General features: G+C 42.2%; 1 protein-coding gene and 1 pseudogene across 8 annotated transcripts in view; one reads left to right on the forward strand and one right to left on the reverse strand.

Moving 5' to 3' along the window:
* SLC22A1 (solute carrier family 22 member 1) overlaps positions 1 to 21,771 on the forward strand; it is a 46,345-nt gene extending 24,574 nt beyond the window's left edge. The window contains exons 9-14 of one of the 8 annotated variants that reach the window (XR_012496810.1): positions 1,207 to 1,319; positions 2,419 to 2,518; positions 3,972 to 4,032; positions 5,815 to 5,959; positions 21,419 to 21,536; positions 21,662 to 21,771. Coding sequence is in view for 6 of the 8 variants with exons in the window: in XM_074333776.1 (XP_074189877.1) it covers positions 1,207 to 1,319; positions 2,419 to 2,518; positions 3,972 to 4,032; positions 4,562 to 4,675 (388 nt within the window). In the remaining 2 variants the exon portion in view is untranslated. Of the gene's footprint in view, positions 1 to 1,206; positions 1,320 to 2,418; positions 2,519 to 3,971; positions 4,714 to 5,814; positions 5,960 to 11,084; positions 11,335 to 21,418; positions 21,537 to 21,661 lie in introns of those variants that run through there. The other 7 variants (XR_012496811.1, XM_074333778.1, XM_074333777.1 and 4 more) reach the window with 7 other exon arrangements.
* LOC109457070 (peptidyl-prolyl cis-trans isomerase A) lies at positions 10,275 to 11,317 on the reverse strand (annotated as a pseudogene).
* Positions 21,772 to 26,381: the final 4,610 nt, after the last annotated feature.

A 26,381-nucleotide genomic window follows, 5' to 3' on the forward strand; every position in this document is an offset into this window, starting at 1 on the left:
TTTTAGCTATTAAGCCAACAAAGAAGATAAAATAGAATCATTTAAAATATTTAATTCATATGAAGGCAGAAAAAGAGGAAAAGGGTAACAAAGGACAGATGGAATAAAAAGAAAAGAAATAAAAGATGATAGATTTAAATCCAACCACTTCAAGAATTATAAGAAATATTACTGGTCTACACACCCCAGTTAAAAGGCAGAGATTGTCATATTGGACAAAAAGTGAGACGCAACTATTATCTGTCTATAAGAAACTCACTTTATATTTAAGGGCAGACAGTTTAAAAGTAAAAGAATAGTAAAAGATGTTATAAATACAGATAGAGTAAGAGTTAAAGGATGGAAAGAGATAATCCAAGTGAACACTAATCAAAAGAAAGTGTGTCTGTATTCACATAAGATAATAGCTTTCAGAGCAAAGACTATTACCAGGAATGATAAGGGTTGTTTCAAGTTGATAGCTTCTCTACGTTTCTCCTCTAGCTTTCTTTGCCTTCCATTCCTTAATATCTTCTCTCTACTCTTCCCTATATCTTCACGAAAAAGAAAAAAATGAACACAACAAATTCTCCAACTCCCGAAACACCAACTAGGTATCCTTTGCTTCAATCCTGATATTACCTACCTGGGATTAGTGCAGACTTGTAGGTTAAGGGCTCAGTCCCACAAGACTGTCCCTACTTCAGAAGCCAGTTGCAAGTCCTAGATTGTCCATCTGTACTTCTGACCAATTGGCTATAAATCAGGATTCCCATGACCCCCTCCTCAAGTTCAATAATTTGCTATAATGGTTCACAGAACTCAGGAAAACTCTTACTTACATTTACTGACTTATTATAAGGGATATACTGAAAGATATAGATGAACAACCAGATAAAAAGGTACATAGGGAGAGGTATGGAACAGTCCCAAACACAGGAACTTCTGTCCCTGTTGAGTTGAGGATGTGGTGAACCACCTTCTGGGAATATAGATGTATTCACTACTCTGGGAGCTCTCTAAACCCCATATTTTAGCGTTTTTAAGGAGGCTCCATTACATAGGCATGCTTGATTAAATCACAGGCCATTGGTGATTAACTCTACCTCCAGTCCCTCTCCCCTCCTTGGAGGATGGGGGCTAGGGTGGGCATTGTGTTTGCTTAAAGATAAGGTTAACATCTGGAAGCATAGAAATGTCATCTTTTTTTTCTCTGTATTTTATCAGGAACCTTGGAGTGATGGTATGTTCCTCTCTGTGTGATTTGGGTGGCATTATCACCCCCTTCTTGGTCTTCAGGCTGGTGGAGGTTTGGCAAGGCTTGCCCCTCATTTTGTTTGGTAAGACTTCATGGGACATTGATTATTTCTTCTTTCCAGCCCAACATGAGTCCTCAATAAGTATTTGACAAGTAAATGATATCCCCCACCAAGTTTACAGAAGGCAGGATGGCATCACCTCTTCTGTTGCCTCCTAGCTCACTCTTTCATATTTCATGGGAAAGACTGGATGTCATTTCTAGAAGGCGGGCCAGAAGTTTACATACTTTGGTTCTGGAGTCCAATAATTCATCCCATAGGACAGGATCTGAGAGACCTTCTGACGTAGACTCCTGCTTTCTTATGAATTTGAGTCCCAACTCTTGTGCCTTTAACATATACTTGCTGGAGGTTGAAAGATCTAAATTGTCACTCCTCATCTGCTTCCTGATCTTAACAACTGAGAACAGACACAAGGAGACAAAAGGGAATCAGAGTTTAGTATCAGCTTTGTTACTGTTAAGGTTGAATTAGAGAAGGAGCAGGGGACTCCTCCTTTCCTCTCCAAACCTGGACCTGCGATACCTCGAAGACCCTACTTACCCACTTGGTGAAAGGCAGAATGGTGGCCCATGTTCAGAGAGCTCCCATGCCTAGGCCAGGGGAATCCATGATGAAGAGGGCGGAAGAGAAAGGGAGAGAGAGGAAGAGAGAGAAGAAGAGAGAGAGAGATGGAGGGAGGGAAAGGGAGAGAGTAACAAGAGAGGCTGATATATATATATATATATACTCTGTATAGCATATATGTATAATAAGATAATATTTATATATAGTAACTATAATATATATCCTATCAACATATATGCAGTAACTAGTCAAAATAGAATTTCATATTGTTCTTGAGGTACGTGAAATCAACAAATCCCCTAATATTTAAACATCAGTTACTATAGAACTTTATACTTACATAGAAGTAAAATGAAGGCAATATTCCCTGTCTTATCTGGCATTTCCTTATTTATTTTATTACTTTAGTTTTCTAGATGTTCCTGACTTTTTTTTTTAACAGTGTCTTTCACACATGCATTATCTAGGCATCTCTTTAGTTAGCTGTCACCATTCCTGTAAATGGTATTGGCTGTGCCCTAACGGCTCTCTGTGAAATCTGTCTCTTTTGAAGCGGTGCTGAGCTTGGTTGCCGGGGGAATGACGCTGCTCCTTCCGGAGACCAAGGGGGTTGCATTGCCAGAGACCATTGAGGATGCAGAGAACCTGCGGAGGTGAGCCCTGTGGTGCTCAGGACTTGGGGGTCCCACGTTAGACTGCCCTCTGTTAGACCTATACCTCCACCTTAGAGGTGTAGGGCAGCTTTACAGATATTTGTGTGCCTTCTTTTTTTATAACTGCTGAGCTGATATGTAGAAAAACACAACACAGTAGCCATTGGCTTTATAAGGAAAGAATGGAAAAGCTTGGATATGCATTTTTGGTTGACAGTTATCTGTTCTAAACTGGGGGACAGAGAATGATTTGTCTGTGATGCTGACTGTATGAGCACCGAGATCCCTTGCTCACCCCAAGGGTTAATGGCTGTCAGTTGAGAACTATTTTTAAATCAATCTTCTGTCCTCTTAGCGATTGGCTCAGATTCCTTAGCGACTTGCTTCATGAGGAAGGATGACTTAAAAGCATCATTCTTGTGACAGGGACAAGTGCTTTAAAAGAGTCTCAGATTCTACTCTTAAAGCAACAAGAAAGGAAAGAAGAGAAATGCTCGATGAGGTGATCTCTCAGGCCCCTTTCCAGGCTGGCTCGCATGGATTCCGTAGTAAGGACAAACGTGACCCTGTGAAGTAAAGAGCATGGTTTGTGGAGTCATAGTTCTGGATGTGGTTACCAACTTGGCCACGTGGCTTTGAGCATGTCATTGAACCCCACAGAAACTTAACTTCCTTGCCTGAACAATAACCACAATAATACTTAATTCAGAAGGTTACTGTGAAAATTCAATGAGATAAAGTAGGTGACAGAGACTACTCCATTGCCTAGCACATAGTAGGTGTTTAATAAATCTTAGATTTTCTCCATTCTTCTTGCATATGGTATGATTTCCTAAGTGGTTCTCAAAACTAAATATGCAAAAGCATCATGAAGGGAGCTTACTAAAATTCAGATACCTAGATTTTGTAGGTTTTTGACTTAGTAAACGAATGGTGGCACCAGCGATTCATGCTTTTAATAACCTCTGCTGATGATGCCTGCTTAGACACCCTATAAACCCCACTTTCAGTGTCAGCACATTTTTCTGAAAGGGCCAGGTGGTAACTATTTCCGGCGTGGGGGCCACACAATCTCTGTGGCCAGGGCTCAACTCAACAGCATGAAAACGTCCATAGATGGTACACGAATGAATGGATGTGGCTAGGTTCCAGTAAAACCTTATTTATGGATGTTGAAATTTGAATTTCATCTAATTTTCAAGTGCCAAGAAACAATATTTTTATTTTTATTTTAAAAAATGATTTAAAAGTGTAAAAAACCACTCTTAGCTCACAGGTAAGTTGCGGGCCAGAATTGGCCCACAGGACATAGTTTGCCAGCCCCCTTTTTTCTTTGTTGCTTGTTACACTTGTTTTCTCCTTTTGTTTTGAGACTTATGCCCACGTATAACTTTGCAACAGTTTCTTAATCAAGACATTGATTCTTTATTTTAACTTTAATTTTTATTTCCAGTTTCTACAGGAAAGCGAAGCCCAAAGAAAAGAAGATTTACCTTCAGGTCCAGACATCAGAAGTACAGACACCTGAGAGAGACACTTCCCAGGGGGCTGAGGGGCAGAGATGAAGACGGAGTTTTTCATGTTCAGAAGCCCTTACTTTTCTATACTCTTCCTTGTTCTTGCCCCCAAATTAATATCAATCCTGAAGAACACCAAAAGTACTTTTATTTTATTTTATTTTATTTTATTATTTTATTTTATTTTATTATTATTTTATTTTATTTTATTTTATTTTAATTTAATTTAATTTAATTTAATTTTATTTTATTTTAATTTTAATTTTTATTTTATTTTATTTTATTTTATTTTATTTTAATTTTATTTTATTTTATTTTATTTTATTTTATTTATTTGTCTTAAGCCCCTAAAGCCCTGATTATCTTTCTAATGGGAGCTGTTGATGGTTACCAGGTACTTAATTATTAAAGTGATTTGAAGATGCAATAGAATTTAAACATTGCTATAAAAGAGGCCCTGTAACTGGTTTCTTAGAATAGTATTGATTTATTCACTCTCTGAAAGAAAATGTCTTTGTGTTTGTAGGTATCTATGTTGGCAAAAGCATTTCAACATGCAGATTTCTTGGAGGGCACTCGGTTTTTAAATATGGCGGCTATTCAAGCAAACTACACCTTAATTACGTGTACATATGTGTGACAGAATAAAATATGATCCTCATTCGAAGGTCAGAAGTATTATGACCTTTTTAGGAAAGAAGTTTCCGCCACCTATGTTCCAGCAATATTTTATTGTTTTCAACCTTGGTTTTGGTTCTCGTTGGTGATTCTAGAAGGTGAACTCATATGCCAACTATGAAATTTCACAGTAAATATATCCAAAAGAGTTCAGTTTACAAGTTATATAGCAAGTGTGATTTCCTTCCTGGAGTATACGAAAAGCTTTATTTTAAAATTTATTTCCCCATGAGACAAACTCCAGAGAAACATAACAGCCAGTCTTCAGAGTACACTGAGGAAAAAAATCCTAATGCCAGTTGGAGGTATGATGAGAGACAATTGGTTGTATTATAAACACTTCTGGCCTGATTGGCTAAGCTAAGTGATGGCCTCAGAGAATTGAGATCACGGTATTCAGTCCTGAGCAGCATTTGGTTTTCCTTTAGAATGGACATGGGCTACTTGGAAACCTGAAGTTTTGCCCTTGCCAAAAAAAAAAAAAAAGCGCACCTGTCTTCCTAATTCTATTTTATTAAAACCCATCTGGATGCATGGAGGGAAACTTCAGCTTCTCCAAAGCAAAGGCCTTCTTTGTATCTTCTGATTATAATGATTATACTCTTTACATACGAAAAACAGGCATACCTGTTTTATCCCGTTTCACAGACATTGCTTTTTTCACACATTGAAGGTTTATTGCCACCCTGCGTTGAGCGTCTATTGGCGCCATTTTCTCTAGAGTTTCAGATGATGGTGAGTTGTTTTTAGCACAAAGTATTTTTGAAATTCAGGTATGGACATTGTCTTTTTAGACATATGCTATTGCACACTTAATAGACTATCGTATAGTGTAAGCATAAATTTTATATCCACTGGGAAACCCAAAAATTCATGTGAATCGCTTCATGCGATACTTGCTTTATTGCAGTAGTCTGGAACTGAACCCGCAATACCTCCAAGGTCTGCCTCTATGTAAATGGCAGGCTTTTAATCAGTTTTTTCAAGTGTCTCTAATCCTTCTGAGAATCCTTTGGCCAAACTTCTGAGGAAGGCTTTAAACAAACAGGGGTCATCATAAAAAACAAGAACAAATCATCTGACTTTCTTTCTGCTCTCTAGACGTGTCTGAACAAAGTAGATGTGCGCTGTTCTTGTTGGAGGCAGCGCAGCCAGGACTCACTTACAAAGACGACGGACTGGATCTCAGTGCGGTTGGTCTGAACAGTGAAGACGTGCGTGTGTCTGTGCTCTCCGAAGGAGGACGGTTAGTCCTGGGGACGAGTTCTAAAGTATAACTAGGGTATTCGAATATTGTTCAATGTGTCACCTGGTAATGTTGGCCACCCTGCCCCTCTTGCCTTCCTCACTGTGGCTATAGTGGGGCCATTGTCAATCCAGATAGAGTGGTGGGTGAGGGGTGGAGGGCAATGTCAGACAGAGTGAAGACAGAAATCAGTTGGTCACAGGGACAGATGGCATTAAACACTTGGGAAGCCTGGGAGGTGACACAGGCATCAGGAAACAAGGTCCTGCAGTGGCAATGCTGTCAGTCCTACTCTCTCAGCAAACGTGCTGAGTGCCTGCTGTATGCCTCAGTCATCTTGGGCTCTCAGAAAAACCTGGAAACAGCTACAGGGTGTGCAGTGAATAATGCTGACGTAGAATTCACAGTAGCAATGGAGTGTTTGTGAGGTCATTCAGGTCGAACTGTTAGATGTGGAGGAGCAGGAGGCCTAATCTTAGATGCAGATGGAGGGGTTTGAGTATCTTGAAAACCATCCCCCGTCCTGCCCCAAGCATTTCTTTCTATGCCTAGAAGGCAACCTTTAGAGATTTCTTGCTGTGGGCCTTGAGAGCCAATCACTGAGATAGAAAGAGAAGTAAAAGCCAAGCAAGCGATGGGGTGGGGGCCGCGTCAGGTAGGAGCAGAGGGGACTGGAGGTCCAGAGACAGTGCCTGCAGAGGGACAGGCATGGAGGCAGGGAAGGGTGTGGTTATTTCCAGCCTGGTGGCCTAGGACACCATGTGGTCTTGGAGAGGCAGCGTCATGTCACTGGAAGAGCCCAGAGTCTGGTATGAGCTGGGTGTAGTGTCCACGCCTCCTTCATCATCTATTGATCTTATCGCCTGAAGCAAGTTCCTCAACTTTCTGAGCCTCTGTGTCCTCCTCACCCCCACCTCCAAGTGGGTTGGAAGGATGCTGAAACAATACAGAAAGCTGTAAGCACCACCTGGGCAGAGGTGCATTCAGTCTGAGTGGCTGTTGGGGCGCTATCCCAGCCTCCCTGCCACGTGGTCCATGCGTCTGGAGTGTACAGGGGATCCAGTGATCTCCAGCTGGAGAAAGGACTGAGCATCCAACCAGCTCACTCCCTGCACATGGTTGCTAAGAGCAACGTGTCCTATTGTCCACCCCACCCCTGCCTCCTCCCTGCAGGTGAAGGTTGAGTGTCGGATGTTTTGAGATGTCACTGGAGCAAATCAGAGACTTAATGAAAAAGATATCTGACAGAAGGTCCTTTATGAGACACACTCAGTACGCACTGATTTGGTCACCGCAACACCGTTTTGAAGCAGACTTTATTATCTCCATTTCAATATTGTGGGGGTAATTTTCGTGACGGTAAATGACTTTGTGTTGACAGGCTTGGGGCTGGGCCTTGAATTTAGACCTTCTGGGCCGGATCACAGGGCAGATGACAAGCTTGGACACTGAGCAGGAAGGATGAAGAATGCAGGGAACCTGTAAGTGGCATGGTCTCTTACAGTTGAGTGTCTCTGTTTTGGTGACTTCCATTCCGGGCATTTCTGATTACCCACCTGTCCCTTGCCCTAGGCCTGTGAGTTGAGCAGAAGGACAGAGGGAAATCCTAAATGCACTGTGGGCAGTGTTCACAGATCTGTTCCCAGAGCCATGGCACATCCTGGCAGCCTGTTCTTACTGTTGACTCTATTCTTCAGCACGTATGGGTGGCATTTATCCCCCTTCAGGTTCCTGTCCGAGTAGTTATGTATTTTATCTTTTTATCTCACCTGTGAAAATCACAGGCACCTTTAAGCTACATATACCTCAAAGCTGGTTTATGGAGGTGCTGGATTAATCTCAACTTCTCATTGTGGGGTGCCTCTGCTTGCTTGGACTAATCTTATTGTTTGGTTAAAAGAGCTATGAGACTCTGGTTGCCTGGGAGTTTTGAGAAATGGAAGGTTGTAACTGTAAAAATAATAATAGCTCAGATTTACTCAGAACTTGCTATGTACCAGGTGCTATTCTAAGCATTTTATATGATACTGTCTCATTAAATTCTCACCACACCTCCATATACTGAAGAGTGCCTAATTGTAAAGAAAAGAAACCTGAGTCACAGAGGGATTCTGCTTTGCCCAAGGTCACCAGGTAGTGAGTGGAAGGACCTGGGGTGTCTCTCCAAAATCCATGTCTTTAACTGAGATGCTGTACTCTACCCACTGAGGTCCAGGAAATAGTAGCCGTATGTGTTAACACAACGCCAAAAGCAGTAAAATCATCCTTCTGTAGAGAAGACTGAAAGCTTTTCTCAGTTGCTCTGAGCAGGAAATTTTCAGGGGACTGCCCTTTGGTGACCCTGTGAGACACATTCTCCCCAGAACGGCAAAAATTAAGCACCTATCAGCAACCAGAGTTCTGGAGACTTCTCCACAATTATTCAGAAATTGTACCTTTCCTGACGCCTTCCTCTTGATTTTTAAAATTTTAAAACATCAAGAAACAAAAAAGGTGAAAATCACTTCAAAACTCACCACTTACAAGAACTGTGTAAGGAGAATTAGTTGGTCACTCCCCCACCCACTCACCCACAGCACCCAGTGTCACCCCCAGGGGGCACTGCTGACAGTGGGCTGAGTTCACATCCTGTCTCTTCATGGATGGAGCTACAGATGTGAATATTTGGCAGGATGGCATTCTGAAGCACTGAGAATGTATATTTTCCCCTCATTTTCCCTTTGAACCCCGACTCTGGCTGCTACGTGAACAGCAACCTTTGTCCCAAGCTGAGCTGTCACAGCATAGCCAGAAAACACAGGTTCTTGGCACCTCAGTTGTCAGCTAGGTATGGCAGACATTCAGAACAGGAGAAAAGGGCCTTTTGCTTCTCTCAACAGAGGGTACAAAATTGCCCCGGGCTGGGCAGACAGTGCAAGAATCGCAGAGGAAAGTTAGGGGCTGGTCTTTGAGAAAGGGCCCTGGGCTCCTCATGGCCTCCCAAGGGGCTCTGTTAGTCTGGGTTAAATTTGCCTGTGAGTAACGGAAATCTCCAAAAGATCAGGAGTTTAAACTGGATAAAAGTTTATTTCTTTCTCGTATTCAAGAAGTTCAAGGATGCCCGCCCAGAGCTAGTGGGGTGGCACAGAGAAGGGCCCAGGGGCCGCTGTCTCATTGCTCTGCTGGGCAGGGCTTTCCTCGCCAGGTCCCACATGGCTGTTGGCACTCACCCATCATATGCACCCACATTGCAGGGGACCGGGGGTAGGGGAGCAGCAATGAGTGCAGCCTTCCTTTAAGGACGTTTCCTGGAAGCTGTACATGGCTCCGTATCTAGAGAGAACAGGAAGTGGGTGGGGTGGACCCTATATAAAATTGGAGTTCCATTACTGGAGAAGTAGATGAGAGTGGATATTAGGGGTCAACCAGCTGTCTGTGCACTGGTTGGTGGGATGGCTGACCCTCCAAAACAAATTTGAGGGTCCGGAAGTAGAGGGGACCTGCAGTGTTGCTCTAGTGGCCATGACACCCCTAGGAGGGTTGTCCAACCACCGTGGCCTGGGAGGGTTGAGTATAAATAAGTGAATGGGTTCCTGAGAGACAGGCCTGAGGCAGCTTCGGAGATTCTTTTTGCTGTGGGTGTGTGGAGCAGCGAATCGCTTCCCCATGAGGTGGGAGTAGCCCAGTGTGGCATAGGGCTGTCATGGCTGGGATGAAGGTTGCCATCAGCAGCTGGTGTGTGGAGTGTGCGTCTGGGACCCCAAACACGCAGAGGGTACTCATAAACCACCCTCTGCAAGGTACTGTCCAGCCCGATGGTCTAACTGTTCAGAGTGTTTGGTTTTTATCTGCTCTGGTATCATGGTCATTAGTATTAGCAATACAATCTAGAATTGTTCTTCTTTATAAAATAGCTCTTTAAATGTTTGGTGGTTGACCTGTGGGAGGCAAGGCTTTGGTGGCCTAATCTTAGTCTCGGTCCAAATTTGAACTTTTGGCCAAGAGTCTTGAAAGTATTTATAGTTTCACTCAGGGGCTGAGGCGGCCTCTGATATTGCTCTGCCTGCTACCAGAGCCCACAGGATCTTCTCATGTGCTCTGCAGCACCCAGATTTTAGTCTCTCATACAGAATTTGCTAAAACAAAGTTAAGATTTTAAGAAAGGTTGCTATGGCTAGGGACCTAGGAACAATACAAATTCAAAATTGCAAAAGTATGAGGAAGTGTTTTTGCCAAAGAGCAAGAACTGCCAGAGATGTCAAAGATAGTGTTAAAAAAGCATATATATATATATATATATATATATATATATATATAAAAGATAGTGTTAAAACGACAAAAAGGCCAAAAAATGGAGGGTTCACAATAGCCAAGCTGAGATCATTTCAGCATCGTTAAAACAGCAATTAGAGTCAATTGGAATATGTTCAAACTATAAAAAGTCCATGATAATGCTCAAAAGGAACAAATAATAGGAATTGTGCCAAGGAAAAAGCACACATGAGTTTCTAATATAGTTTACAAGATGTTCTGTTAATTGTTCAACACAACTAATGTGAGTTCTCTACTCAAGGTTAGATTAACACCAAAGTTAACAGTCAGAGAGAAGAAACAGATGCAGAGAGGGACTAAAGCATGTTTAAAGTATATAATGTTTATGGTTTGATCATTTATTTTATTTTTGTGCGTGTGTTCCTTAGCTATTATTTCATAATCACAGACTTAACTCTGCAGCCCAGCTAAACTTGGCGGGGGACAGGGAAAACACGGAACCCAGTGAAGTGCAGCGAAAGCACAAAGATTATGAGGCGTTCTGAGGACATGGGGGTGAGGGGTGCTCTCCCCACTGCAGAAGGAGTGATCTGGTGGTTAAGGTAAAACATCGCATTTATCAGAGTTGTCCACAGTCAGCAGTGGTGATCTTCTTGTTCGTCTTGCCATTCCTGGACCAAAAACATTCCATGGCTGCCATAAGCCCTCTTTCATCTTGCCGAAGACCACATGCTTGCCATCCAACCACTCAGCCTTGGCAGTGCAGATGAAAAACTGGGAACCGTTTGTGTTGGGCCCAGCATTTGCCATGGACAAGATGCCAGGACCCATATGCCTCAGGATGAAATTCTCATCATCAAACTTCTCCCCATAGATAGATTTGTCTCCTGTGCTGGTATGGCGTGTGGAATCACCACCCTGGCACCTAAATCCCAGAATGAGTCTGTGAAAGCAGAAATCTTTACAACCAAATTCTTTCTCCTCAGTGCTCAGAGCATGGAAATTTTCTGCTGTCTTTGGAACTTTGTCTGCAAACAGCTCGAAGGAGACGTGGCCCAAGGGCTTTCTGTCTACAGCAGTGTCAAATAACACGGTGGCATTGACCATGGCTGGTGTGGGCGGCTCCAGGGTGGTGGCGTCTGGAAGGCCTATGGTTTGATCATTTAAAATTAAAATACGTTGGCCATCCAGGTTTACAGGGATCTAGAAATCACAGCCAAATCTTTCAGGTATTCAATGCAAGTTGAAGACTATAGGTTAGGAATAGACAATGCAGACTTGTTTGACCCATGTGGACAGAGACGACCTGTGTAGGGCAGAGGGCTGGCAGACAGAGGGGGGCGAGGAAGCCCATGAGTGTTGCCCCAAATATGACTCAAAATGCAAACATGTAGCTGCTGCCAAGGGCCCAATGCCCAAAAAACCATGAAGTTGTGCCTTGGACAGAAATAGTCACAGAATTGTTTGTCCTCTTGAAAGATGAAAACATGAAAAACAAAATGGTATCTCAAAATGATACAACTTCTTAATTCATACTGAAAAATTGGAAATTGTGAGACAGTTTCTTCCTACCTCATCTATTACACCCCTAACAGTATTTATGATCAAACTTTCAAATGGCACTGGAAATCCCAATCTAGAACAATGAAAAACTCTGACATTCTTACAGGCACAGGCTCTCCCCACTTCCTCCTGCCACTGTGGACAGCCCTGTGGCTGGCGTCGCAGGGGGAAAAACAAGGTGAAGAACCTACTACCCAAATCGAAGGCATGGAGAAATGTTGTCTGGGGATCTGGGAAATACAACTTAAAACCCACTGTCATGTGGAATTTGGAGGTTCTATAAGATTTTTCCTTTTCTAGTCTGGTCCCTGTGGACCAGCTCTCCCTCACGTGTGGCTATTGTTCAAAGCTGGAGACACAACTCAATGTGCCTGGACCAGACCATTGGTGTTCCAGGGCCCAAAACAAAAGCTGCTCTCTTGGGACGAGAAAGACGGACTTTCAGGACGCATGAGACTACCCCCCACCGCCTCAAAGGCTCATGTGAAGTCTTATACTAGGCAGGCTTTGTTCTAAAGGACAGTTGTGCAATAGTAGACCACCCCTATCTGTGGGAAAGGGCTGGGTAATTCCAACTTTTGGTACAGAAATCCTTGTTAATTTAGTTAAAATAGCATATTTTCTGCCAGTGCCTCTGTGAGAGCCCCTGCATAGAAGGATGTGGAGACACTAATGATGTGTTAAAGGAAAACGGCACCCTTGCTAATGACAAAAAGTCAACATCAAGGACATACAGTAAATGAATTGATGACCCATCTGAGACTAATAAATGGCGGTCTCCTGACGGGGCCAGTGAAAAATGCTCTTGCCTGGGTATTGTGGAATCATTACAGGATTAATCATCATTGTCAGGCTGCACAACCAGACTCTCCCTCCTCCCACCCCCATACTTTTATTTTATCTTGGGTAAACAAAGGCCAAAATCAAGGGATACTATGCCTCAAGATATCTCATACCTGCTTCCATCCGTTGATCAATCCATCAATCCAAACAGCCACCATTAATTCATTTAGCAGTCATCAATCGACCATGTGTTGTGTGCCAGACACAGGGCTAGGTACTAGAGATCCAGTTAGAGAAGAAGATGGGCAAGATCTCTTGCTCGTATAGAACTTAAATTCTGGTTGGGGGATATAGACTAACAACAAATAAATGACTGAAGTAATTTCAGAAGGAAATAAAGTCACCCAGGCTGATGGGACACAAAGATTTGAATGGATACCCCCCCACACTGGGGCTAATTTCAGTTAACTAATTGAGTAATAATTTGCCTTTTTTTTTCAAGTAGAGAATATGAATACATTTATACCACAGTTACTGAATGGGCATATAATTCTTTTTTATCTATTGATTAATAATACATGTAACTTCTTTTATTTGATGTTCTTTTCTGAGGGACCTTTCTGGCTTCTGGTTGCAACACCCTTCCCCAATCTATTTAGGGAGAGAGTGTTGTCTTCCTTTAAGGCTCTGTTCTTGTTCAGTAAGATTTATTGACATTAAACCCCAGGGAGACTGTGAGTGAATTTCTTTATCAAGCTTGTGCCTTCTTAACTTTCAATTGCTGGAGTGGAATCCTCCCCAAATTTCCAAATGTCAACCCTATTCTATTTGTCTGCCTCCAATGGGAATGACAGCTCAGGGACCCACACCTGCTCAGTCTTATAACTTTCCAATCCCCATGCAGAAGGCTGAAAGCAATGCAAATGGTGTTAAGAAACTATTTGGGAATCACATTGAATCAGGAGAAAACAAGTGGGTGAAGTCCTTTGACCAATGTCAGACTCTCGTTGGCAGGACATTTGCATCTCATTGTGAGCAAATGAGCAAAGTCTGGCCAGAGATGGATGGCAAGTCCAAAAACTTGGAAGAGTGACCCACAGATTCTCTCTCTGTGTGTCTATAGTGGTGGCCTTTCTATGTAATAGCAAGAAATACTCTGCAGGAACCTGTCTCATCTACTAATTCTGGAGGGGAAAAAAATGTAGCTTTCATTTGTGAACAAGAAATGAGCAGAGAAAATATAATCAAACATTAAAAAGATTTAGGAGCTCAAGACAAAGGGACAAACTTGCGATAACATGGATCATGCTTCCTTTTAAAAGAGTTCCCCTGACTAAAAGGGAAAAAACTTAAGAAAATGTCTATTTCATGTTCTCTCCAAGTTTCTAGAAGACAATGAAGTCATGAAAAAGGAAAACATTTATTAATAGATATATTACTGTTAGTAAAAAAAGATCTGGAAAAGCAGAGGCAACAGAGTAGATTGACTATGTATTACAGAAAACAAAACTGGTGAATTAGAAGATGAACCTGAGAGATTCTTCCAGAATTCAGAGAAAAGTGGCAAAGATGAAAATGATGAGTAAAAAGATGAAAGATGAGAAAATCAGACACAGGAGATGCAATGTGCATATGTCGAAGGGTAGTATTTGATATTTAACTTCCATTTGTTTTACCCTGGGCTTCAGGCATTGCCTGAGTCCCACAGAAAGCAGAGGAGGACTTGGGAATGGAATTGAGGAAGCTGGGAGCATGGGAAGAGGGAAGCGAGGCCGTGGGGGCAGAGACACATGAGGATGCATTATTTTGGTGATATTCAGAGATACTTGATCAAAACCCAAGACCTTTGAATTTAATCACACCAAAGTCACTCCTCAAGCATAGAGATACTTCTGAATACTTCCTAGAAGGGGAGAATGCCACCAACACCCTCCAGTTTGTATCAAATACATTCTGGTTGAATTATTTAAAGGTGGAAAATAAAACTATTTGAAATACTAGAAGATGATATAGGTCAATAGTTATATAATGTGGGTTTGGGCAAGATCTTCTAAACATAATACCAATAATAAACTGTAAAGAAAAACACATAGATTTGCCCACTTAAATTTTTTTTTTAAATTCTATATTTGTAAAGTACCAAATAAAAAAAACTAAAAGGCCAATGACCAATTCCAAGAAACAATTTGAGGATTACATGCCAGTCAAAGGGTTATTACCATTAATATATAAAAAAGGCTTTTATTTATTAATAAGGAAAAGTAGGATATCAAGGAATAAGGGCTAAGGACAAAAATAATTACTTCATAATAAAAAGAAAATTGCCAATAAACATGAAAACAAGTTCAACCTCATTATACTCAAAGAAATGCAGAAAAAATAGCCATAAGATAGTCTCTTTTAATCAACTTCTTTTGATCAACTTTGCAAAACCTTGTGTGAGAGTGGTGTGCATGTGTGCACTGGTGTGTGTGCGTGCACTGGTGTGTATGTGTGTGTGTGTGACAGAGAGAGAACTGTGTGTAGCAATGAGGATATGGAAAAGTGGTACTCTCTGGTAGTATGTTTGTGGAATTAATTTGTAACACATTTTGAAGAATAATTTGAAGAATATAACGAAAGTCTTACAATGTACATCACATAGCTAGTTAATGGAAAAATCTCTCTAACCCTCACACTATCTCTGCTTTAACTAATCCTCTCTACTGCCTCAGGAAATGACTGTGGTTGTAGACAAAGTACAGCAGTAAAGACAACTCAGGTTTCCCTCTCAGGACTTCCTAACTCTCTCTGACACAGTCTCACCTCTTTATCTTCTACTCTCTTACTCACCACAGCACAGTGATTTGCCTAGCTTGTTCCTTTTAAGAACCCTTTTTAGATTTCCGGTAAGATGGCGGATAGATAGGTAAATGCTGTGCTCACCTCTGCTCAGGGCCACATCAGTTACAACTAAACCACAGAACAGCCATCATTGAGACTCGCCTGAAGTCTAGCGGAACCAAAACTCTACAACTACTGACCTACAGAAGAAGCCACCTTGAGACCGGTAGGAAGGGTGGAGACGCGAAACAGGCTGGTTCTACATCCGTGTGTGACCATTAAAAATTGGGAGGGATATTTCAGCTGTGGAGGTTCCCCCATCCCAGGAGCAAGGGGTCCCAGCCCAGGGTTTCAGTGCTAGGGAGAAGAGTTCCCATAATTTCTGGCTGTGAAAACCAGCCGAGATTGTGGCTGAGTGAGACCCAGGGCAGCTGCAGTCCCAGGTGCTCCTCTTAACGAGACAGTGCATGGACTTACTCGCTCTGAGCTCCAGTGCTGGGGCAGCAGCTCAAAAGGTGCCAGGGACATATGGGGCAAAGCTGAATTATCTGGCTTCAGGGTGTGGGGTGGAGGGGCAGCTTTCTCCTGGATGGAGGAGCTGGCAGAAGCCATTCTTTCTTTGTTGAGACCTCTCAACTCCTAGTGTGCAGACACAGGCAGTTGCCATATCTGAGTCTCCATCAAACTAGCTATCACCTTTTGTCTGCCCCGCCCTAGTAATTCCCTGAGACCACGCCCAAGCAGGCACACCCAATCCCCTTCAAGTGGCTTTTTCATATAAACAGCCTGCCTTGGCTCATGCTGCAAACTTTCCTAAACTCTCTCAAAGGATCATGAAACCCAAACCAGCAGCATCTGGCTTCAGTGTGCCCCGTACCTCTGGCTGAGCAGCCCTGAGCCTGGCACTAGTGACAGCTGGCCTTGGTTTGTGGCTTGGCCTCTCAAGGCACCTCCAAGCACAGCACAAGTGACAACCATCTCTGGATTGTTTTGTGGCTCATGCCAGGTGGCCCTGGGCAGGGCACAGACTGCAGCTGAACTTGGCCTACAGCAGGTCCCATCCCAGGAGATCCCAGGACTGGCAGTCCCAGTGGCAGGCTTCAGATTGGGCCAGAGCATTACCCAGCCACGTCCAAGGACAACACACTCAAAGGGCAGACTGGGCAGGCACCGGAGCCCTGCTAAAGTAAATCCTGCTCTGTAGGGTCAGCCCCTCCACAACAGCTCCTCCACTGTAGTCACAGCCAGTCCTCACAACCTCTCAGCCTGAGGGTCAGTCACTCCCATTGATGCACAAACAGCAATCAAGTCTCGACTACAATAGGAGGCCACATACAACCCACACAAGTGACATGCCTGGAGCACCTGGTGTGGTGACCAGGGAGACTACACCACTGGGTCCCACAGGGCAACTTCTACATAAGTCCACTCTACTAAGACTGGGAGGCATAGCAGCCCTACATAGAAACAAAAACAGGGAGGCAGCCAAAATGGGGAGACAAAGAAACGTGTCCCAAATAAAAGAACATGATGAAGCTCCAGAAAAAGAACTAAACAAAATGGAGACAAGCAATCTACCAGACACAGAGTTCCAAACACAGGTTATAATAATGCCTAATGATCTCAGGGAGAACTTAACCAAGAGAAAGGAAACATGAAAATGGAGATAGAAAACATACAAAAGAACCAGTCAGAAATAAAGACTACAATAACTGAGATGAAGAATACATTAGAGGAAACCAAGAGTAGACTAGATGAAGCAGAAGATCGAATCAGCAATTTAGAAGCTAAGCTAGGAATAAAACACCCCATCAGGACAGCAAAAGGAAAAAGGAATCCCAAATGAGGAGAGTTTAAGGGACCTCTAGGACAACACCAAGCATACCAACATTCACATCATAGGAGTACCAGAAGGAGAAGAGAGAGCAAGGGATTAAAAACTTAAAAAAAAAAAAATGACTGAAAACTTCGCTAACCTGGTGAAGGAAATAGACATACAAGCCCAGGAAGCACAGAGAGTCCCAAACAAGATGAACCCAACCAAGCCCACACCAAGACGCATCATAATTAGAACTCCAAAGGTTAAAGACAAAAAGAATCTTAAAAGCAGTAAGAGAAAAGCAGTTGGTTACCTACGAGGGAGATCCCATAACTCTGTCAGCTGATTTCTCAACAGAAACTTTGCAGGCCAGAAGGGACTGGCACAAAATATTCAGCATGATAAAAAGCAAGGCCCTACAACCAAGATTACTCTACCCAGCAAAGCTATCACTTAGAATCCAAGGACAGATAAAGAGCTTCCCAGTCAAGAAAAAACTAAAGGAGTTCATCACCACTGAACCAGTATTACAAGGAATGTTAGAGGAACTTATTTAAGACAAAAAGAAAAAAAAAAAAGAAAGAAATCAAATATATGAATAATAAAATGGCAATAACTACATATCTATCAATAATTACTTTCAATGGAAATGGATTAAATGTTCCAATCAAAAGATAGGGTGGCTGAATGGATAAGAAAACAAGACCTTTACATAGGCTGCCTACAAGAGACTTTAGATCAAAAGATATACATAGACTGCAAGTTAAAGGATGGGAAAAAGATATTTCATAAAAATGGAAATTTAAAAAAAAGGAAGCTTTGGTAGCAATACTTATACCAGACAAAATAGACTTTAAAACAAATGCTATAACAAGTGACAAAGAAGGACCCAGTAATCCCATTTCAGGGTATTTATCCCGAAGAAACCCAAACTCTACTTTGAGAGGACGTGTGCATCCATATGTTCATTGCAGCATTGTTTACAATGGCCCAGGTGGGGAGGCAGCCTGGGTGTCCATCAATGGAAGAATGGATAAGGAGGACGTGGTACATATATACAACGGAATATTGCTCAGCCATGGAAGGGAATGGGTTCTTGCCATCTGTGGTGGCCTGGGTGGACATGGAGGGTATGTGCTGAATGAAGTACCTTAGACAGTGAAAGACAGATGTAGTGTGATTTTGCTTATGTGTGGAGTCTAGAGAACAAGATAGACAAACAGATGGAACAGAAACAAACTCATACATACAGAGAACATCTTAATGGTGGCCAGAAGGAAGGTAGGTTGGGAATGGATGGAAAAGGGGAAGGGATTGGGAAGTACAGATTGGTTGTTGCAGAGTAGTCACAGGGATGTAGGGTATAGCATAAGGAATATGGTCAGTGATGTTGTAATAACTATGTGTGGTGTCAGATGGGTACTAGATTTATTGGGGTGATAGATGGGAGGGGGCTTGGGGGACAGGGTGAAAAAGGTGAAGGGATTAAGAAGTACAAGTTGGTGGTTGCAAGTGGTCCTGGGGATGTGAAGTGAAGCATGGGGAATATACTCAATAGTATAGCAATGGCTGCGGGTACTGCCAGGTGGGTGCTAGACTAGTCAGGGGCATCACGTCTTAGATTGTGTGGATGTCTAGCCACTGTACTGTATGCCAGAAATTAATGTAACATAATGTTGAATGTCAACTATAAATGAAAAATTAAAAAGGGAAGGGGAAATATGAATGCAAGATTCAAATTTCCAGTTATAAGACAAGTAAGTCACGGGGATGTCATGTACAGCATGGGGAATATAGTCAGTAATATTGTGACAGCAGGTACGGTGTCAGATGGTTGCTGGATTTATCATGGTGATCACTTCTTTAGGTACATAAATATTGAATAACTGTACAACTGAAACTAATATAATGTATGTTAGCTATATTTTAGTAAAAATGTTAAAAAAAAGAGAACCCAGTTTAATTGGTTTGATGGGGCTCCATGTCATTAGGGACACTTGGCCTTTATCAATCCCTCCTTCTCTGGGATGCCTCGGAAAGAATCTCTCCCCCAGCTGAAACTGGCCAAGTCCCCAGGGCCAAATTTAAAGGCAGGGAGGAGGAATCTCCTCTTGTGAGTTTCCCTTTGTTCTCCCATTAAGTTCATTACTCCCCCTGCTGCACTTCCCAGGGAACAGCACTCTTTTGTCCCAAGAACAGAGAAACCATTATTTTAAGATGTTTCAGCTGAGATAATGATGTGTCAGTGTCAGACTTTGGGAGGTCATTTCCTACTTAGGAAAATTAAAAACAGCAGGCTTGGCTTTGGAGGAGTCCCCTGAAATCCTTAGGAGCTGGTTTCCTTTGAAGACCCAGGCCTGGACCCTTTCCTTGCCTCCCAACCTACCACGTCTAAAAGAAACAAGTGACCTAAGGTGTCGGCTGTGAGAAAGCATTTTTGTGCATTTTGTACTAACTCATGTTGATAAGGGCCCTTAGCAGAGAGCTTGTGGGAGTGGGTGGAGCATTGGGAATGTCTCCTGGTTAAGTCTGAGTTTAAGGATCCCAGCCGAGGACATGGGCCATGGTTCCATGGGGAATCCTTCTCAGGGTGGGAGCAGCCTCCCAGACCAGAGACACACAACATCTTAGTTATGTATGATTGTTGGTGCTGAGGCCAAATGGTTTTTGCACAAGGATCATTGTAAAACACATATTTACAAAACAAATACTATAAAATAAAATTAGAATGAATGTGTCTGTGGCTTCCCTGGGTATGCATAGGAAACTGAAGAAAAATTATGATCTATTTTTTTTTTTTAAAATAAAGGTCTCTGTCTTTTGTGGAGTGTGTTTCGTGATTTGTATCAGTGATTCTGTCCAAGGCTGGTGGGGTATTAGATGGAAAGGCCATCGCCTCAGTCATACATCTAGAAACTGGAACCCTTCTGTACTTTTGGTGCACTGTGGGAAACAGTATGGTGGGTCCTCAAAAACTTAAAAATAGAAGTAGCGTATGATTCAGCAATTCCACTTACGGGTATGTATCTAAGAGAATTGAAGGCAGTGTCTTGAAGAGATATTTGTACACCCATGTTCATAGCACCATCACCTGCGGCAGCCAAAAATGGAAGCAATGCAAGTGTCCAATGATTGATGAGTGGATAAACAAAATGTGGAATATACATACAATGGAATATTATTCAACCTTAAAAAGGAAGGAAATTCTGATATTTGTGGCAACATGGATGAACCTTGAGAACGTTATGTGAGTGAAATAAGCCAGTCACAGAAAGACAAACACTGTTATTCCACTTATATGAGGTATGTAGAGTAGTCAAATTCATTGAGACAGAAAGTTAATGGTGGTTGCCAGGAATTGGGGAATGGAGAGATGGGGAGTTAATGTCTAATGGGGACAGAGTTTCAGTTTGGGAAGATGAAAAATGTCTGGAGCTGGATGGTGGTGATAACTACACAACAATGTGAATCTACTTAATGCCGTCAAACTTACAAATGGTTAAGATGGTAAACATTATGGGTATTTTACCACAATTAAAATAAAATGTGTCCAGTAAATACATCACAGTGCCCAGGTGAGTTTTCTCCACACACGTCCAAGTAGTTTGAAGTAACAGATAGAGTTAGTTTATCCCCACACGTTTGACTGTGGTCACTGTGCGTTCATCCTGCAGATCTCAGCGAAAGTCCTCCTTGGCTCCCAGACTAAGTCAGGCCTTTCCTGTGACACTTCCTTCTCCTTCTGGGCTGATGTTTGTTAAGCACTCTACTGTCTCTGTCAGTCATTGAGTTGGATGAGTGTGTCCTAGTTATTACTTTAACCTGGCACTGTAACTCCTTGTTTAATGTTTTCTCTCCTTTGACATGAATTCCATGATCCAGAAGTAACATCTCCTTGCTCCATGGTGAATCTTTATGCCCAGTACAGAATTTGCATATAGAAGACAGTAAGTATTGGTCAAATAGATGCTACAGTGAATGTCTATTTTGCTTTTACCCGGTGGAATTTAACACTGTTTTTTCTTGTGCATTATGATTGGCAGAGACTTTTCAATAAGACCTCCAGACAACATTGAGCATAGCAGTTCTAGAACCAGGAGCTCTTAAAATTATTCACGGCAAATCCCATTTAGCCATTCTTGGTCTTGCTGGAACCCCCAACATACATGTCTCGTAGGTTCTGATGATTTTAAGCACTGGCCTTGCTGTGTTTCTTCTAGGTTTCCCAGGACCTGAATAAATAGGAAATGACCAGGAATGTCCTTCCAGATGTTTTGTGATAATATTCTTCTCCAAGAAGAGCAAAGGCTCAAACCTTGGATGGCATGGTCACCAAAGGTAGGTTGTCTTAATTTAGATTGATTCCCCTGAAGGTGCCACAGAGTCTGGGGTTCACCAAAGATCTGTGTGGCAAGCAGAATTTATGTTTCTCCCTGTGTGTTTCTTTCCCTCTGCTCTGGTAGCTGCTCCATCTGATCCTGTTCTGATGACAGCTTACTCTCAGAGCCACAGACTAGCCCTGCAATCCATCAGATATTTAAGGGAGTTTATTTTACAGTGGATTTAACCCCAGAATCAGCTGTCAGAAAATTTATTAGTTTAGTTAATCAAAATAAACCATTTAAAACTTTGTTGGCTATTGCTCGCTTTTTTATAGTTTCTGATGTTAGAAACTTCGTGACCTTCTGTTTAATCTCATTGACGTGGTTAAGTTGCAACATGTGCAAGTGGTACTTCCTTTCCATCCTATATATTAGAATTTTTTGTTTCTTAAAAGTATGTAAAAAAAAAGATATGTTATGCTAAGTCCTGTTTTCAAGTAATTATTACCAGATTATCATCATCATCTGGTTTGAATGATGGAAATATTCCATTTAATCCAACTGCTTTCCTATTTGTAAGGATTATTGGGTCAACTGAATTAACATTGTTTTCTAACATGTCAAAAGAGTTTGACTCTTTAATCATCAAAGAAACTTCAAGTACACCCATGTGTTTCTTTTCAGATAAACAATTATTAAGTTACTTTACAATTGTAAAGTTTATTTGCTTTCATAGAATAGGAGCTTGTAAGATCTTTCCTTGGCTACTAACTGGTTTGATTAGTAATTAAATTGTATTTTATCTTGATTAGGAAAGTACATTTTGCTACTTGCTACAATTACTGGATCAAATATAGTCAAGAAAGACTCAGAATTATGTATAAATACAATTACATATAAGCTTCAAAGTGTAAAACCTGAAAAATAGTGCTTCAGGACTTTAAAACTCCAAGTGATAAATTACAGTGGAAAGATACATTTTGCAAATGGTAGAAATATTGAATTAAAAACCAAATCCTTTAAGTGTTTTATATGTTTCTGAGCATAAATAAATGATACACATGAAGACTTCCACTTCTGGCTATTTGGAATGGAGAATTAGAAAAACAAAAACAGAACAAAAAACAACAAATAAACCCAAAATAAGAAAAACAGAGATAAAGATAAGAGCAGAAAAATAATGAAATACAAAAGAGAGATTAAAAAATTTAGAGATGCATGTGTGTGTGTGTGTGTGTGTGTGTGTGTGTGTGTGTGTTGTGATAAACATTAAAAGCAAGGAAATGAGACAAAATCTGGAATAGTTGTTACCTTTGGTGTGACGGGGATGGACCAGGAATGGATTAAGGAAGGAAATCTTTATTGGTGACTCATGTATCACATATGTGTTTTTATGTGCATCAAATGCCTAAAAAATATTTTTTAAAATACATGCATTACAGAAAATTGGGGAAATGAAGAAGAAAAGTAGAAATTATCCCATTCTCAATTTTTTTCTCTCTTTTAATCATTTTGGATGAAACTTTCTAAAACATCTTATTTTTTACTTGCTTCCTAAAAGAGTCCCTTTTATGATTTCTAGTTATTTTGTGTACAAAAATCATTGTATGTGCTCTAAGATACTGATGAGCTCGGGACTGGTAGAGCTGCCCTTGGGTATTTGCTCCTATATGAAAAGTCTCCAGGCTGCTCAGCATTTGGGTTTAGTTTCTAGTTTGTTTGTTTTCTGTTAGATTGTTATGGGATAATTCTCATTGCTACACTTTTCTTAAATTCCTTGTTTAACCTTTGGCCCCATAGCTAATCAGTCGTCATTTATTTTTCCTCCCTAAATCTCTCTCTCTCATCTCTCTTCTCACGGCCTCCAGCACTTGGCTGCTATGTGCCTCCTGCTGCCCGTGGGGTCTCTCCCAACTGTCTTTCCACAGCGTTGAGGCCACACACCCCTGGCTGCTCTCCCTGCCTTTCCAGCTCCTGCACCCAACCTCAACCACACCGGGTCCCGCTCCCCATCCCTGCTGCTGTCTCTGCATAGAAACACTTTCTCCTTTGTCCACCTGGCAAATCCTGCTGAGTCCTAGAATTGTAGCTAAGTGTCAGCAACCCAGCAAAACTTGTCCCCACACAGCAAGCAGAACCCAGCTCTGACTTTGTGAGCCCAGGCACTTCCTGTTTGTTCCCAGGCACTTCCTGTTTCCACACTGAGCTGTCATTCCCTGGTTATATCCTCTATCCCCCTGTGACAACAAACCCCTTCTCCACCCTGATGCCTAGTATAATGCTGGATTATTGTTCGATAGCCAATAGTTACTGAATAGAGGAGGTCCTGCACAATTTGGACACCGGTTAGTGGAGTGGTTAGAGAGACAGCACACACACAATATAGTTCTAGTTACAGAACCATAGTTTGTTGTTCAAACAGTGGCCTCTCTAGGATGTGAGCTCCACGGACTCAGGGGCTAGGCTTTACTTCTGGTGCCCATGAGAGATGTTTTAGCAAATGTGCAAGCAAGATATGGATATGGGCTTTATCAGAATTTTTCCTATCAAGATCTAAAGACAATAAACATTTTAGTCATCAGCAGTAAAATACCAATGAGAAATACTGTCTATAAGAAACCCTTGGGATGTCTACATGGTGATGTCTGGATCTGGGAAGAGAGTTGTAGACTAGAATCATTGATTGACTTGGGAATCTTAGCCTGGGCCTGGTGTTGAGTCACTGCTTTTTAGGAGCCTTGGGGCACACAAGTGCTGAGTATGGAGACCACTGTTTCCCATAACACAGCCAGACTGGTTTCCAGGATTAATGTGCTCTGCCCCCACATATCACTCCTTAACAACGTCCTAAGATTCTGGGTTACAAAGCACTTGTCTTTTGATGAGGGGCCAGAAGGGAGGTTTCTTGGCATCAAAGGGCCCTGGATTAGCCAGGTGCATGGGGAGGGAAGAGAGACAGCCCAGGGACAAGACGACCTGGAGGGGCAGGCCTCCATTTTGCCAGGGCCAGTCCTGAGGAGGATGGTGTCCTTGTGCGCTCTATGCTTGAGGAAAAGCATTTATGGCTCAAGGTTTGTTATCTTCTAGGCCTGCCAGGGAAAACACAGCGTAAGGTGTTAAAAAACAAAATTCAACTGAGAACATTTGAAGATCTAATTGGCCTTATTTATGATTCATGAATTGGGCAGCCTCCCATCTAGGAAATAGAAAGGAACTCCAAGGAGCTGTATAAAATGGAAGGCTTTCATAGGCAGAAGGGAGCAAAAAAAGAAAGTTTCTACCAGAGTGGATTGGGAGGGTCGGGGTGGGGGCGGGGTGTTATCAGGCAGATGACCTCACTAGTGCTGACCAGGTGATTCCAGATTGATTGGTTAGCAGTCACATTCCTGGGAGGGGATGAAACTGCAATTAAGTCTTGGTTTGCTGATTTGGGGCTTAGCACAAGTTACTCCATTTTGGGCTTCTTTCTTTTTTTAACAGAGGGAACACTGATATGACACAAACCTGAAAATTAAAGTGGCTGGAGAGGTTGTGGACTAGTGCATCTTTTACTCCATATCTTCTGGCCTTGAATACATTGTTGCCAGAGATATTTAAACATAAACTTGAGCCTAAGACCCATTTGTCTGATGCCATCAAGTAGAGTCAGACTGTTTTGGAAAAGACGACTCTGCCAAGTCGCTTTTGATTCCAGGACTCGACGAGGGTCACGAGGGGCCCCAGCTTCAGAGTCCGTGTTAATCATGATCTCATGCTAAGATCGACAAAAAGGAAAGAGAGTTTTATTCTTGGTGGCAGGTCTGGGTGGTGTTTCCTACACATTGTCCTATTCACCAAGGCTGGTGTGAGGGAAATAAAGAAAAATTCTGTGTTTTCTTTATTTGTTTAAAATATCAGCATTGGGCTTAGGAAAAGCTCAGGACACCAGCCTCTACCTCACTCACAGGATTATCCCTCTGCAATGGTTACTTTTATGTGTCAACTGGAGGAGGCCCTGGGGTGCCCAGATTAACGGTACTCCTGCAGTGTCTGTGAGGGTATTTCTGGATGACATTAGCATTTGAATCAGTGGTCTCAGTAATGGAGACCGGCCTCCCCAATGTGGGTCAGCATTCAATCCACTTAAGGGCCTAAACAGAGCAGAAGGCAGAGGAAGGGAGGGCTGTGCCCTGCTTGCTGTCCTCCTGTCCTGCCTGCCTGTTGAGCGGGGACATCTGTCTTCTCCTCCTCTTGGGAGTTATCCCTTCAGCTCCCCTGGTTCTCAAGTGTTCAAACTCAGACCGAATGACACCACTGGCTTTCCTGGGTCTCCAGATTGCAGACAGCAGATTGTGGGACTTCTCAGCCTCCATATTCATGTAAGCCAAAATTTTCTCTTCTGTGTATTTATTTCCTAGTGGTTCTGTTTCTCTGGAGAACCCTAATGCACTGTCCTCCTGCAAAAAGCTGCTGATGGACCCTCAGCTCCTGCGAGGTGGCCACATTCTAGCGTACTCACCCATCTGCATCTGCTAGAGCGACAGGCTGCCCAAGAATCGGTTAGCTTTGTTTCCAAATCTGTTTTTTTTTCCTTCTCATTAGGACCATTATTGGGAGCTCTCAAATTCTCTGGCAATTGTTCAACTTGATATTGTAAAGCCGTAATTTTATTTTCTTCTTGTAATTTCTCCAGTGGAGTCAAAAGCTACCAACTTACCCCAGAACTTTTGTGGTCCCAATTCCCACTGTAGTGATCAAATTCAACCTTGGCCTCCAAAAGTCTTGCTTTGGATAGGCATGTCATTTCAGGTACTTGGAACATAATTTAAGTAACTGTTTTGCCACTCTGTTTACGGATAGATACTATCAGCACCCCACTTTT

This window comes from Rhinolophus sinicus, linkage group LG05 (genome assembly GCF_036562045.2).
Source record: "Rhinolophus sinicus isolate RSC01 linkage group LG05, ASM3656204v1, whole genome shotgun sequence".
In the NCBI taxonomy this organism is placed as follows: domain Eukaryota; kingdom Metazoa; phylum Chordata; class Mammalia; order Chiroptera; family Rhinolophidae; genus Rhinolophus; species Rhinolophus sinicus.